The sequence below is a fragment of the Anomaloglossus baeobatrachus genome, chromosome 3 (assembly GCF_048569485.1).
Source record: "Anomaloglossus baeobatrachus isolate aAnoBae1 chromosome 3, aAnoBae1.hap1, whole genome shotgun sequence".
NCBI classification, from domain to species: Eukaryota; Metazoa; Chordata; class Amphibia; order Anura; family Aromobatidae; genus Anomaloglossus; species Anomaloglossus baeobatrachus.
In genome coordinates, this window is record NC_134355.1 from 664,968,018 (window position 1) to 664,983,190 (window position 15,173).

At 42.4% G+C, this 15,173-nt stretch overlaps 1 protein-coding gene across 1 annotated transcript in view; it reads right to left on the reverse strand.

The window, feature by feature from the left end:
* LOC142295733 (cytochrome P450 2K4-like) overlaps positions 1-15,173 on the reverse strand; it is a 69,073-nt gene that overhangs the window by 34,254 nt on the left and 19,646 nt on the right. The window contains exons 3-4 of the mRNA XM_075338824.1: positions 12,116-12,265; positions 5,368-5,528 (exon numbers count right to left, since the gene is read on the reverse strand). Coding sequence (XP_075194939.1) covers positions 5,368-5,528; positions 12,116-12,265 — 311 coding nt within the window. The remainder of the gene's footprint in view (positions 1-5,367; positions 5,529-12,115; positions 12,266-15,173) is intronic.

Sequence of the window (15,173 nt, forward strand, 5' to 3'; positions counted from 1 at the left end):
TGTCCTTTAGGATCAATCAGTCTCCTGACTGGAGACCATATGCTAATAGCTCTAATTTAAGATCTGGAATTGGAGAATACACCTGATTATCACACTATTCAGTCAATTATATAAAAATATACATGTCTGTGCTAAACCAAAAACATCTTACATAAAAACCTGTTTATTACGAAAAGTAAACAAAACATATACATTTTGTACACGATTTGCCAGTTTCCACTTTTCTATAAAATATACACTTTTTGTAAACACATTTTTCTTTACATACCACCTTCATGTGCTTCTCAACAATAATGTCGTTTTCTGCACTGAAATGCCTCTGACCAAACCTGGAAAGAAATTTACACAACACGCACAGACTTGCATACAACGTGCTCATAATATACATCTATAATCAGTTTGCGGTCTCTAAGAATGGGTAGAGTAGGTGCAGGGTTTTTCTGCGGACCTTTTACAGTTTTTTTCTCACTTCGTTCTAGGCACTTGTCTCACAAGACTGGGTGAGTCTGCCCACCTGGGTACTGAACCCTGGTGTCACCAAAGCACACACTGACAATTGTCTTTCACAGATGTTACCTGGGCCATCATTAAAAAGAGCTCTCATGGCAGAGAAAGCTTACCACCCTTTATCCACAGACCTTCCTCAGTCAGCTGGCTCCCTGCATGTCACACTCCATTCCTTGTTGTATCGCTTGTTCCTGTAGGGATTTAAGAACACAAGGAGTGACAGAAGTCAGTGACGTGACCGGTGTCACCAAGGCATGGTCGGTATTGGTGAAAGACTCTCAACTCTAGGCCCGTTCACTGCTTCTTGGTCAGCTGCACCTGTGCGAGGATCTCCATCCGAATCCATCAGCTCAGATCTAGACTTTCTTTTCGGCATACCTAATTCATTTGACAACAGGAAAAAATCTACAACCTACATACACCTCTAAAGACTCTTACCCACTCCTGTTCTACCCATCAAGAGAGGCATTAATGCATCACTGTCTCCTGTATCAATAGGATTGGAGGGAGTGGTCGAATTTAGACTACCTCATGTGGTGTAAACAGCAGCATATCCAGTGCAGAATCGACCACCATCTGGTTTCATCTATAAAAACAAAAACTAAAAAATATACATTAGATCATTCTTATAACTTTATCTCTGATCATAATACAGTTAGTGGTCATCTATACCTCACATGACTGAGAATACTAAATAAATAAACAAACAAATAAACAAATAAACATATAAGACAAGACCATTTCAGTTAACAGATATACCTCATAGTAATCTAATAAACATAGCCTGTGGGAAAAAGGTCAGCTTCAAAACCTATCTAATATGCCTACTGCACCCTCGAAGAAACTGGAGAATATAATTAATACCTTATTCCCCCCATGTTTAATTGTTTATTTACCAATATGGCAAAATTCAGCGTTTTTATACTGGTATTCCCTAAAAGAAAAGATAAAACAGCAGGTAATAAATTAGCCACATACTAAAACCTAAAATGAACAAACACTGAAAATAACGTATATCTCACAACAATATACATTACTGGGAAATTTTAAAACCTAACGATAAACAACACTGTATCCATAAAGAAAAGAAAAACCTCTCATAGTAGAAATAACTGAGACATGATTAAATGACAGCTGTGACTGGGCGACTAATCTGCAAAAATATATAAATTGTTTAGAAATAATCATAAAAACAGAGAAGGTGATAGTCACAAAATAAAAATATATTGTTCGAATAAGTCGCCATTAAAAAACAAAACACAAACTAATTTGCATATTTCATGAAATCTAATTTTCCCTATTCAGGTATAAACAGTAACTAAAAATGTGAAATCCTGAACTCTAAGGGTTAAACCAAACTTACGTCACTATTGGGGAAAGATACATTCCATCCTTATCTCTTAAAAGTGAGAGAGGAAGAAGAAAAAAAAAACCTCATCCTTTGTTATAACAAAGACGTAGCAGTGAACACATCCATTTCCCATATCTACATTGGATGCATTATACATTTTTCCTAATTCCTTTTTACAAATGGATTTGATACATTTTGACATCAGTATGGGTAAGTCGTTTACAATTTTTGTTTTAAATTAACTAACACAGTACAAAGATATATATATTTACCTTCCTCTATTTTATTTTATGATATAATGCTGCAGGACTTCTAAAATACCAATTGATTTTATGTGAACAGGTATCTTTCCACTCATCAATTCTGTAGAAGTTTTACTTACTTATCTTTGACTTGCATTTATGGGATAGCTAAGTAAACAAATATATTATTTATACTTATTCAAATGTGTTAGTCATTTATAGTCATAGTCATAGTCAGTTAGTCATTTATACCACAGAACACCTCCCACCGGGGGATGGGTGGAGAATCTTAGACAAAGAGCCATTGCGAGGGGTGTGGCTTATGAGGTGTACTGCCATCAGTGGGTGTAGCAAGACGGCTGCCACAGGAAGTTCCAGGCATCTGACTTCCGGGTGCAGCATCCATGTTGTGACTCCCTGGGTGTACTGGGAGTGGCTGGAACTACGTAGTAAACCAGGGATACTTTTAGTGCCTGTAAATTTGCATTCCAGCATACAAAGGAGAGATTTGATTAATACCAGATATGATGACTTCTAAAGGAAAACCATGAGGCACAGCTAGAGAAAAACATTTAGTGATTCTACAAACAGCAACACACAGTGAATAGGGTCTTTGTCCTCCATTATACTCTCACTGGAGATTAATCTGAACTTCAATACATGGGTTGCAGCCCGACATCTAGCGGTAGTCCAACGATTTTACACAACTTTTTGCAATCTTTTATATTTTTTCCATTTTTTTTGTAACTAGGGCGACAGCGTTCTCAGCTCCTACTAAAAACAACATATTTATCTTTTGAACAGAGTATACAGTGCTTAATTGGACTGGCCGTTCCAACGGAGTCCTTTCTCGCCTCGTCCGCGTTTGTAACACGCTGACAGTGACTCGCGTCTAATACGCAGGAGAATCCGCTAACTCCAGCACCCTTAACTTAACTAAAGTGAGTTCCTTTCCCGCCTCGTCTGCCATGCAGACAGTGACATGTGCCTGAACCGTAGGGGAATACGCTAAATCCACTTTAAGTTAACAGAACCCTTCCCGCCTCGTTTATTATCTATCCAACATTCAACATTCAATATTTAATATTTAATATTCAATATTTAATATCTAATATCTAACAAACAGTGGATGTGTTATCCGCAACACAGGGGAATCGCTAGTTCTCATACTTCTGTTCAAAAACAAACAATTTGAAAAGACTGAAAAATGCATGAACCTGTTAATTTCTCTCTAATCCAAACCAAAATAACACTTGTTTTTCTTTCAAATCATTACAACTCTGTTTGCTTTACTATACAAAGGCTGCAGCCATCTCCTGTATGTTACCCCACTGACCCCTCCTTTCTCTTCACTGCAAAGAGCTGCGCTGTTTTGACCACCGGTGTCTGCCTCTTCACTCTTCGACCCCCCTTGCTTCTCAGCTAAAAGACAGCAGGGACGTAGCTATGTAATTCGATCTCTGCTCTTTCTCAAGCAGCCGGTGGGCAATAGCCAACACACACTGACCCCCTTTCTCCTCCACAGAACAAAGACAGCAGCTGCGTCTGTGTGGGCTCTATCAACCCCCCTGCTTTCTAACACACACAAACTTTCCTCTTAGTGGAGAAATGCAGGCAGTGGGTGATTAACTTCCCCCCCTGCTTTCTTTGTCCTCAATAGAAAGACTGTCATGGATGTCCCTGGGCTCTACCAGACCCCCGCAGTCTGCCTCTTCGCTCTCAGTGAAGAAGAAAAAAACTGCAGGCAGTTAACTCTTTGAAAACTAAATCAGAGCGTAGAATCTACAAGCTTGATTAACCATACACAATATACAAATAAACAGCTACTCAAAAAGCCCCCCATTTCTACCTTACTTACAGCTCAGAAATACAGACAGCCGGATACTTTAAAACCTACACCTAGCCCCTATAGAAGCTGGGTCCTAGCTCACCGGCGAGTGACAGTCAAACCGTTAGGTCTCCGGTGCACTACCATTCTCCGGACTAGTGACCACCCCCTTTCGCCAGGTGTCTCTCGATCCACAGATAAAACAGCACACACAATGTATATGATGCTCACCGTGAAACGGAGGGTGATCAAGTCCTCGATACCGAGCAACACCTGGATACTTGTGGAGCAGCCCCCAGACGTCCGGAAAATGGAAGCTCTGACTCACCCTTCTCGGTGGCCCCACACTTGGCGCGCCAACTGTCACGGTCAGAATGACGATGATGATGAGACTCAAAGGATCTCTTGATATCCGGCTGCTGTTTCTAATTAAAAATGTCATGTGTGCACACGAGAATGAAAAATAACTGGACAGCAAGTCAGTTACATCTATCTCCATGACTGGCTCTTGACCAAGTGTGTTTTTTATTGTTTGAAAGAAACTCTAGACCGAGCAGTAAGGGGGTGTAAACAAAAGTTTTAGTCCAATCAAGTATCGCAGGGCAGGGCTTCATGACGTAGAGAGATCTACACATCCTCCTTGGATTGGTCAGTCCAGGCTCCAGAAATTTCTTTTGTCCATCTGTCTTGGGTGTAGAACAGGAAATAGCAGCCATCTTCAAGCTATACATATATATATATATATCCTAGTATATACTGAGTCTAAGGAAAATACACTGAATATGCAATATACATATATACATGTTAGTAAGAAACAAAAACATTCACAAATATGTGTGTTAGTTCACATCTACTGAACTATATAACTGAGTCTATGAAATGGCTGAATTAAGTATTTTTGGATACTCAATTCTTTATCCTCAACAGCATGAACTCCATGATTTTTATGGAAAGCGCCAAGTCTTCTAGGCATGGCATAAATAAGTTGGGGACATTTTGCTGCATTCATATTTGCCTATTTTTCAAAAACAACCTTTTTTTATTACCTGAAGGCTAAATGGGGAGTGGTGACAACTTGTCACTTCAGAAAAGTTGTGACCTCTCCCTACACAAATTGACTATAAATTATCTGCTGCATTCCCTGCTTCTACTTTTATACAGGTTATGATAGTCCTTCCTGATTGCATTTACAATGTGATGCAATAGCTGCAAGCCATTGTGAGGACGTCAGAACAGTAGCATCTTAGGTCATATGAGTCTTCTCTGACTAATGCAATGTTCTGCTTTGTGTAAAAACAGATGGGAATATTGCGTAATTTGTACTCATCAAATTGGAAATTGTTAAAATTCTTGACATTCTACACAAATTTGATATGATTTTAACCAATTAGTTTGTCTCTAAAATAAAGTATTAATAATAGAGGTCTGTATTACATTACCGCAATTGATGAGCTCCCAAGAAGTCTCATATTTTCGTCTATAATTGTCATAACTTTGAACAGATCAGGATCTTCATAGTCAAGTCGATGACCAAGTATAATTGATATAATTATATTTCCGATGGCAAAATGTGTTTTTATAGTTAACTCAGTAGGTTTACCTATACAGTAAAAAAAAAAATCACATAGTCAAAGACATTATGATGTAAAAGGAGATCTTTTCTCAAATTTGTATAATTGCAAAAACAATGCACCCTGTCTAATTTAGTGATGAAAGTTCCAAAATTGGTAGACCTCCAGCTTTCTTCTAGGGGATAGCACTATGAAGGGGAGACTAAGCAGCATGTAAACGTAGGTGAGATAAGTACTGCTCTCTTTTTCCATGATTGATTTATTCTTTATATAGGAAAAATAAAAAAAAGAGGAAAACCTGTCATATCCATCTCCTTAGTGTGAGGTGGATGTGGCTGTTTTTCTGTGTATAGTGCATTAATAACCAAGAAGCTCAGAGCAGCCCTGCCTAAGTACAATAGCTATGTCCTCCTCAAGTAGATGAACCATTTACAAGTAGCTATGTCCTCCTTTAGTGAATGAACCATTACAAGTAGCTATGTCCTCCTTTAGTGAATGAACCATTTACAAGTAGCTATGTCCTCCTTTTGTTGATGAACCATTTACAAGTAGCTATGTCCTCCTCCAGTGCAATAACCTTTTATAGGAAGCAATATCCTCTAGTTGCAGATTAGCCCTTTACAAGCAGATATATCCTCCATCTTGTTATATGGCTAATAAATAAAAATATTATGTATAATGTAAAATTCAGTCTCCTGTCAAGAAACGAATCCTGCCTGATTTGTGTTTTAACCATTCATTGCCAATTTGGAGATTGCATTGTTGTCAAATGTTGTTAAAGCAGGCAGCTATGTCTGAATATGATAGCATTGAATAATGGACTAAAGGGTACTTTACATGCTGCGACATCGCCAGCGATTGCTAGCGATGTTGAGCTCAATAGTACCCGACACTGTCAAATGTGCGACATTTGGTGATCGCTGCCGTAGCAAACATTATCGCTACGGCAGCGTCACACGCACATACCTGTGCAGCGACATCGCTGTGACTGCCAAACAATTCCTACTTTAAGGGGGAGGTGCGTTTGGCGTCACAGCGACGTCACCGCGACGTCACCAAGCGGCCGTCCAATAGAAGCGGATGGGCGGAGATGAGCGGGACGTAACATCCCGCCCACTTCCTTCCTTCCGTATTGCCGGTGGACGCAGGTAAGGAGATGTTTGTCATTCTTGCGGTGTCACACACAGCGATGTGTGCTGCCGCAGGAACGACGAATAACATCGTACCTGCAGTAGCAACGATATTAAGGAAAGGAGCGACGTATCAACGATCACCGTTTTTCGACGATTTTGCGATCGTTGATCGTTGCTCCTTGGTGTCACACGCTAAAATTAACAGATTCTCCCATCCCCATCCAGAAAACATTTTTTTAGAAAGGCCCCTAAACAAAATTTTTACTTGGTTGACCCTCACAGCTAGATTGCCTGAGATCCAACAGTGTTTTGCACAGTATTGTAATATAGGTGGTTTTCCAAGCTCTGCTGCACAGTGCCTGCTGCAGCACAGATAAGGGGGCTTTACACGGTAGCGATATCGCTAGCAATTTGTAGCGATAGCGAGCGTGTAAGTACCCGCCCCCGTCGCACATGCGATTGTTTGTAATCACTGCCGTAGCGAACATTATCGCTACGGCAGCGTCACACATACTTACCTGGTCGGCGTCGGCGCTGTAACTGCCGAACAATCCCTCCTTCAAGGGGGAGGGACGTTCGGCATCACAGCGACGTCACTGCAACGTCACTAAGCGGCCGGCCAATCAAAGTGGAGGGGCGGAGATGAGCAGGACATAACATCCCGCCCACCTCCTTCCTTCCGTATTGTGGCCGGCGGCAGGTAAGGAGACGTTCCTCGCTCCTGCGGTGTCACACATAGCGATGAACCACCTGGATAAACACCCCTTACCAATTTTTGAGTTTGGGATGACCTCTCCACGGTGAACGATTTTCACCATTTTTGAGGTCGCTTAAGGTCGCTGGTCAGTGTCACATGCTGCGATATCGTTAATGACGCCGGATGTGCGTCACTAACAACTTGAGCCCGACGACAAAACATTAGCGATATCGTAGTGTGTAAAGCCCCCTTTATAGTTTTGTGACAGATAAAGCCTGCAATACCTGGTGCTCAGTGACTAATTTTTTTTACTTTTTTTTTCCAAAATTAATTTCACAAACCCGGCTGCAGACTACCAACAAGTTGAAGATTGTTTAAATCGAAGGTAACAGACCCTGGTGAGTAGTGGCAATATGTAGGTTTAACCAAAAATTTAAGGGCCCAGACCCTTTTGAGAAGTGGCAAAAGGTAGATTTTACCAAAAATTAAGGCCACATTTCCTGGTGAGAAGTGGTGAGAGTTGTTTTTTACTAAAAATTAAGGGCACAAACCCTGGTGAGAATTGGTGAGTTAGGGGTACTTTGCATACTGCGACATCGCAGCTGCGATGTCGGTGTGGTCAAATCGAAAGTGACGCACATCCGGTGTCGCTGTTGTTATCATAGTGTGTAAAGCGTTTTTGATACGATTAACGAGCGCAAAAGTGTCGTAATCATATTATCGGTGTAGTGTTCGACATTTTCATAATTGCGCGGCAGCGACGGTACGATATTGTTCCTAGTTCCCCTGAGGCAGCACACATCGCTGTGTGTGAAGCCGAAGGAGTGAGGTACATCTCCTACCTGCGTCACTGCGGCTCACGCTTGCTATGCGGAAGGACGGAGGTGGGCGGGATGTTTCCGTCCCGCTCATCTTCGCCCCTCTGCTTCTGTTGGACGCCTGCCGTGTGACGTCACTGTGACGCCGTACGACAAACACGACACGTTAGCTGAGTACAGGCAGATCTGCCTTTCTGTGATAAACCACCCTACCATGCTGAACACACGTTCAGACAGTACAGCATTTATTGGCTAATGTGTGCCATGCTTCCCAGAGTCAACAATGAACTGTTCTAAGTTTTAGGTGTGTGGACTGGCTTCTCTATATTCCCTCTGTATTGCCCCTGACCTAACTTCCCAACCAACCTGCTAGGCAGATGGTTCCTCCTCCGAAACTTGTCCTCTGGCTGTAAAGTTGAGGATATGGCTACTTTTGGCCCAGAAACCGTACCTTGGAGCCATGTGTGGATGACAGCCCAGATAAATGCAGTTTTTACTGTCCTTCACTCCAACAGTGTCCTATTTCTACAATGTATTTTTTTCCTAACTGCATCTATCACTGTGATTTACTCCAACAGCATACTCTCCTTATTTTAGTGAAGTCAAAATGGCACTGCGACATGTGATCCTGCCTTTATACAAGCCGAGGCACATGGAGCGCCATCAAATCACAGCCAATGGCTCCAGAAGGTTTTCAGAGCATAAAAGCTTGCTGATTGGCTGCTCTTCAACCATTCAACAAGTTTTATTTGGGAGACAAACCCTAACAGAAAGTGAACGTACAGGGAAACGTCTATGTTCGGTATTTAGAATTGGACACATGGTGTTTGGTTTCAGACACCAAGCTTTACAGTCCGGATTCGCTTATTCCACCAAGTCCTTAAAGTATAAGTTTTAGAAATTTTCTTGAAAAAATGAAAAATTGCTGGTACACTTTTAACGCTTCCGAACAAAATAAAAGAACATTTTACAAATGGGGCTGATATAAAGCAGACATGAGGTAAATGCTATTTATTAACTCTTAATTGGGTTAAAGCTGCTTTACACCTTAGAAAAAACACAAAGAACTATATCAAAAAAACACCAAAAAGGAGCCAAGACAAATGATATGTGCACACACAGAATGTGGTGAGCCTTCCTCATAAAGATGGCTGCAGCCGAGGTGCAAGATGCTGATGTCACAGCCACTCAACCTCCACACTAGGGGGGAGGGGCGGCTGCTTAGCATAAGACATGTGTGGAGGTTGAGTGGCTGTGACATCAGCATCTTGCACCTCGGCTGCAGCCATCTTTATGAGGAAGGCTCACCACATTCTGTGTGTGCACATATCATTTGTCTTGGCTCCTTTTTGGTGTTTTTTTGATATAGTTCTTTGTGGTTTTTCTAACTAATTCAGTGTAGGGACTCGCAAGTGTGAGAATCCTTGACGAACGGATTGCGAGCTTACATATTTTGGGCCAAAATATAAACTAATATCTCACTATTTGAGGTATGGCACATTTTATCCATTTTTGCAGGATGTGTGTGGACCTTTTGAATTCAGGTGGTTAAATGGTGAGCCTGTCATGTGTTATGTACTCATAGTGATAACTGACCCGCCTGGACCTGGTGTTGTGCGTCATTTATAGGCCATTATTCAGACACTGTGCGTCTCATGTATCCGTGCGAGATGCACCTATATAGTGCTGTTTAGCCCGCCTGACCTGTGTTTCTGGCGTCATTTAAAGGTCACAGTTCAGACACTGTGCATTTCACTCATTATATGATGGGCTCACAGTGCAAGCCTTATTAGTGTGCATGTCTTATGCTAAGCAGCCGCCCCTCCCCCCTAGTGTGGAGGTTAAGTAGCTGTGACATCAGCATCTTGCACCTCGGCTGCAGCCATCTTTATGAGGAAGGCTCACCACATTCTGTGTGTGCACATATCATTTGTCTTGGCTCCTTTTTGGTGCTTTACACCTTACAATTTCGCATACGATATCGTATGCAATGTGACCCGCCCCCATCGTATGTGTGGCACGTTCAATTTGTTGACCGTGTCGCACAAACGATTATTTCCCGTCACACGTACTTACCCTTCCATACAACCTCGATGTGGGCAGCAAACATCCACTTCCTGGAGTGGGAGCGGCGTTTGGCGTCACAGTGACGTCACGCGGCAGCCGGCCAATAGAAGTGGAGGGGCGGAGATGAGCGGGACGTAAACATCCCGCCCACCTTCTCCCTTTCGCATAGCCAGCCGGGAGCCGCAGGAGGCAGGTAAGATCTGTTCATCGTTCCCGGGGTCTCACACACTGCGATGTGTGGTACCTCGGGAACATTGAATAACCCGACGTGGAATTTTAAGGAAATGAACGACGTGCATGCGATGAACGGTTTTACCTTCAATCGCAATCGCACGTAGCTGTCACACGCTACAACAACACTAACGATGCCGGATGTGCGTCACTTATGACGTGACCCTGCCGACACATCGTTAGATTTGTTGTACTGTGTAAAGCCCGCTTTAAAGGGATAAATACTTCAAAGTTTGAAAATTGCCAATTTTTTTCAAGATTTGTAAAATTTATGATATTTTAATAAATAAGCAGAAAACATGTTGACCTATAATGTGTCACGAATAAACAGTCTTAAAATCACTGGCATATGTTGAAGCATTTGAAACTTATTGCCACAAAAAGTAACACTGGTCAGACGTGAAAGATTTGGCACCGAGGGGTTATATACTGTATCTAAAACATTCCAAACATTTAAAATATTACATATTTTTTGTTTGATTATGTTTATTTTTGAAGATCATAGGAATAAATTGGATTTTTTTCTTTTGCCTCCACACTTGTATTTTTAATAAAAGAATGAAGGGTAGGGATGAGTGAACTCGATCTGTAAAGTTCAAGGTTTGTAGTGGACACGGTATCTCTGGCTCGAACAAAGACTTTTTAAAAAAAGTCGGTGTCCAAGTTCAGAGTTCCAGTACTGCTCAAAAATGTTGTCGAAAGGCAGCATAGCCTATGAACAAGGTTTATTGTATGTGGAAATTGCCTGTACTCTGCTATGAACAAAAAAAATTAAAAAATGGCTAGGAGGCTGCAAAAGGAAGCAAAATGGGGGAAATTGCTCTGCAAACAAATGAGGGTAGGGAATCCATTTTTTAAAAAATGATGTGCCCTCCTGCCTAATTTTGGTAACCAAAACAGCTAAAACAGATAGCTATGGGCTGCAACTTTCAGCCGTCAGCTTTACCTTGGCTGGTTATCAAAAATAGAAGGGATCCCAAGCCTTTTTCTTGTATTTTTTTTTAAATATTTTAAAAAATACCGTGAGGCCCTCACTAATGTATTAACCAGACAAGGTAAAACAGACATCTGGAGGCTGGTATTATCAGGATGGGAAGGTCCCTGGTTATTTGGCCCTTTCCAGCCTAAAAAGAGCAGCCCACAGCCTCCACATAAATTGTACTTCAATTAGGTGCTACTGGCTCTTTGCCCGGCTCTTCCCGATTGCCCGAGTGCGCTGGCAATAAGGGTAATACTTGTGGGTTTGATGTCAGCTGTGAATTGACAGCTGAAATCAAGCCCAGGGGTTACTAATATAGAGGTGTCAATCAGATACCCCTATTAAGTCAACTCACAACTGACATAAACTCCAAAACTATAACGTCAATTGCCACAGCACCAGGTCAATCGGGAAGAGCTGAGCAAAGCACCACAATTGGCCCTTTTAATGGATGTTCCACTTCTGCGTGCTTCTGTTTTTATCCTGGGAGGGGAAAACATGCTGATTTTCATGTGTACTATTGATTTATTAAATAACAATTAAAACAAAAGTTTCACTTTAATGGAAAGCTGAAGAGGAAATGATCATAGTCTTCAAGTGAGCATTGAAATCCCAGCTAAGTAAAGCTTAGCAAATCTAGTGAGGAAATTCATTTAAGGTGCGGATTGAGCAAAATGTCTATTACTTTTACCTTCCAATGATGCCAATTTCCTAGTTAGAAATCCGCATTCCTCAACAATCCGATCCTCAATTGTCCTCTTGCCCATCCCAAAATCTCGCAATTTAGACAGTGTAAATCTTCTCATTGCTTTCCAGTTCTCACCATGAGAAAATGGGATGCCTTTAAAAGGTAAAAAAAATTACAACAGACATTCGACAACAATTTTTCATTCACTGATATATATTTATCTATCTAATATATGGGTAAAATTAAAGTGTTCATGTGTTTGCATTTAACAATTTAGTGGCTGATTCATTAAGGTATTTCTGCTAGAATTCTGGAGTAAAACACCTTAATAATTTGCGATATTTTTGTGCAATTTAGAAGTTGCCCAAAATATTATGGCATGTAACATTTACAGCAATTTTGGTGTAACATGAGCAGGATGAGGCATATCTGCACCAATCCATCAAATTAATTAAAAGTTATTGCATTTTAGTGGCGTATCTTACTGCAGAAAAGAAAGGGTCAGAGCTGAAAAATGAGCAAAGGCCAACATGACATGAGTTGGTCCTTCAGGGAATATAAGGGGAAAGGTAGGGCACAGGGCAAAAAGTGATGGGGGAGGGTCGTTGGAGATCGGGAGGGGGGTATATAAAGGAAAGTGCGGGAAAAGTGACCATTTTGAGGTGCCCCAAGACTGGAGTTTCGCCCACCCACCCTTTTTTGGGGGTTCTTAAAAAGGTTTTACAAAAAAAAGGTGTAAGGGCTACTTTGCACGCTGCGACATCTCAAGCCGATGCTTGCGATGCCGAGCGCGATAGTCCCCGCCCTTGTCGCAGCGGCGATCTCTTGTGATTGCTGGCGTAGCGAATGTGATCGCTATGCCAGCTTCACATGCACTCACCTGCCGTGCGACGTCGCTCTGGCCGGCGACCCGCCTCCTTACTAAGGGGGCGGGTTGTGCGGCGTCATAGCGATGTCACAAGGCAAGCGGCCAATAGCAGCGGAGGGGCGGGGATGAGCAGGATGTAAACATCCCGCCCACCTCCTTCCTCTCATTGCAGCCGGGACGCAGGTAGGAGATGTTCCTCGCTCCTGCAGCTTCACACACAGCGATGTGTCCTGTCGCAGGAACGAGGAACAACATCATACCATCGCTGCACCGGCATTTATGGAAATGTGGGACCATACGCCGATGATACGATAACGATGCTTTTGAGCTCATTAATCGTATCAAAAAGGTTTTACACACTACGACATCGCCAGTGACGCCAGATGTGCATCACTTTCGATTTGACCCCACCGACATCGCACCTGCGATGTCGTAGTGTGCAAAGCCCGCCTAAGAGTTATTTGGTCATGGTTGGGGGGTTGTTTGGGGGTACTTCATGTTACAGTGGCATGGCGGTGGGTGGGGTCTTTGGAGTTGGTAAAGTTGGTGTTGGGGGCAGATTTATATGGATAATTCCCTGAGGTATTGATGATTTGGCACTTAATGGGGCTCTGGATGGGGGTGTGCCCTGAGAGTTGGTAGTTACACATTTTGGACCACTTATTGTAGTATGGTGCCCTCGAGCTGAGGGTTCACGACTGATGGTAAAATAGAGATACCTTGTAATTTGGTGATATGTGCCAGATTTGGTAGCTCCAAGGACTTCCCCCAATTCTGGTTATTTATATTGTTAATGTTAATTTATGTTAATAACATGGCCGCTGTGGCCACATTTATCCAAAGAAGGTGTAATGTAGTTATTTGTATAGTATAATTGGCGAAATGTGGGTTATGGGTAAGTGAACAGAAAAGGAAAACTTATGGAGTGGAGATAATAGGGCCACTCACCGTCATGCACTCCAGTTCTTGATGGCACATGCTAGGCAACAGATGCACCTACTGTAACTTATTAATAGAGATGAGCCACCACCCTAGTGTTCGAGTTTGGTTCGGTTTGTCAAACTTGGGGTGTGTTCGTCGAACACTTTCGAACATCTTCAAACACCGTTGAAAACAATGTCAGGCCAACACAAACACATACAAACATGCACAAGCACGAACGCACACACACATATTATGCTCACCTTACCTTCCGTTCCATCGCCGGCCTCCAGGGACTTGCAGTTTACCGCTACAAGATGTATATCAGGTAACCATCGTGACCGATGCCGGAACGTCCACTGACAGAGCGCTGATATCACAGGCAGGAGCCGCTTGCCTCTGATTAGTCAGTGCACTGCCTTTGAGTAGCATCTGACAGAGGAAGTTCCTCCCTCGTCGCGATGGTTACCCGATACACATCCTGTAGCGGCGAACTACATGTATCGGGTAACCATCGCGACGAAGGAGGAACTTCCTCTGTCAGACGCTGCTCAAAGGCAGCACGCTGGCCAATCAGAGGCAAGCGGCTTCTGCCTTTGACGTCAGCGCTCTGTCAGTGGAAGTTCCGGCATCGGTCACGATGGTTACCCGATACACATCTTGTACCGGCGAACTGCAAGTCCCAGGAGGACAGCGATGGAACGGAAGGTAAGGTGGGCATAATATGTGTGTGTGCGTGTATGTTTGTGTGTGTTTGTGCATGTGTGGATAGTGTAGATATCTTCAGGAAGTGATAATGTTTGGCATTAGAATATTTTTGTCCCGATTCATCAAAGCTTTTAGAGCAGAATTTTGGCATAAAAAGCATTGAAAAGTTGCAAATTTTGGCACAACTTGAGTGTGTCCTAAAATTTTGTGACTTTTAGCAATTTCATGCCATTTTTACCCAGCTTTGACAAAGCGGATTAACGCATGCAAATCACCACTTGACAGATTAATGACGATCGTCAGCATTTGCTATACCACAAAATGTACTACAGCAGGGACTGGAGTGAGATATGTGGCCAGGCGCATGCCACTCATCAGATGCTCCTAATTCATCACCAGGTTTAAGCCAATTAATGAATCAGAAGCCTCGAACTCCACCTTGCCCACCTCACCAAAGCTGGTATGAAAATCTTTGCAATACCAAGTCAAATCTCCTATCTCAGTAATGGGAAAATTGGTGTTCACTAAAAATAGGTTCTACCGATTTCCACTTTGAATTGAGAG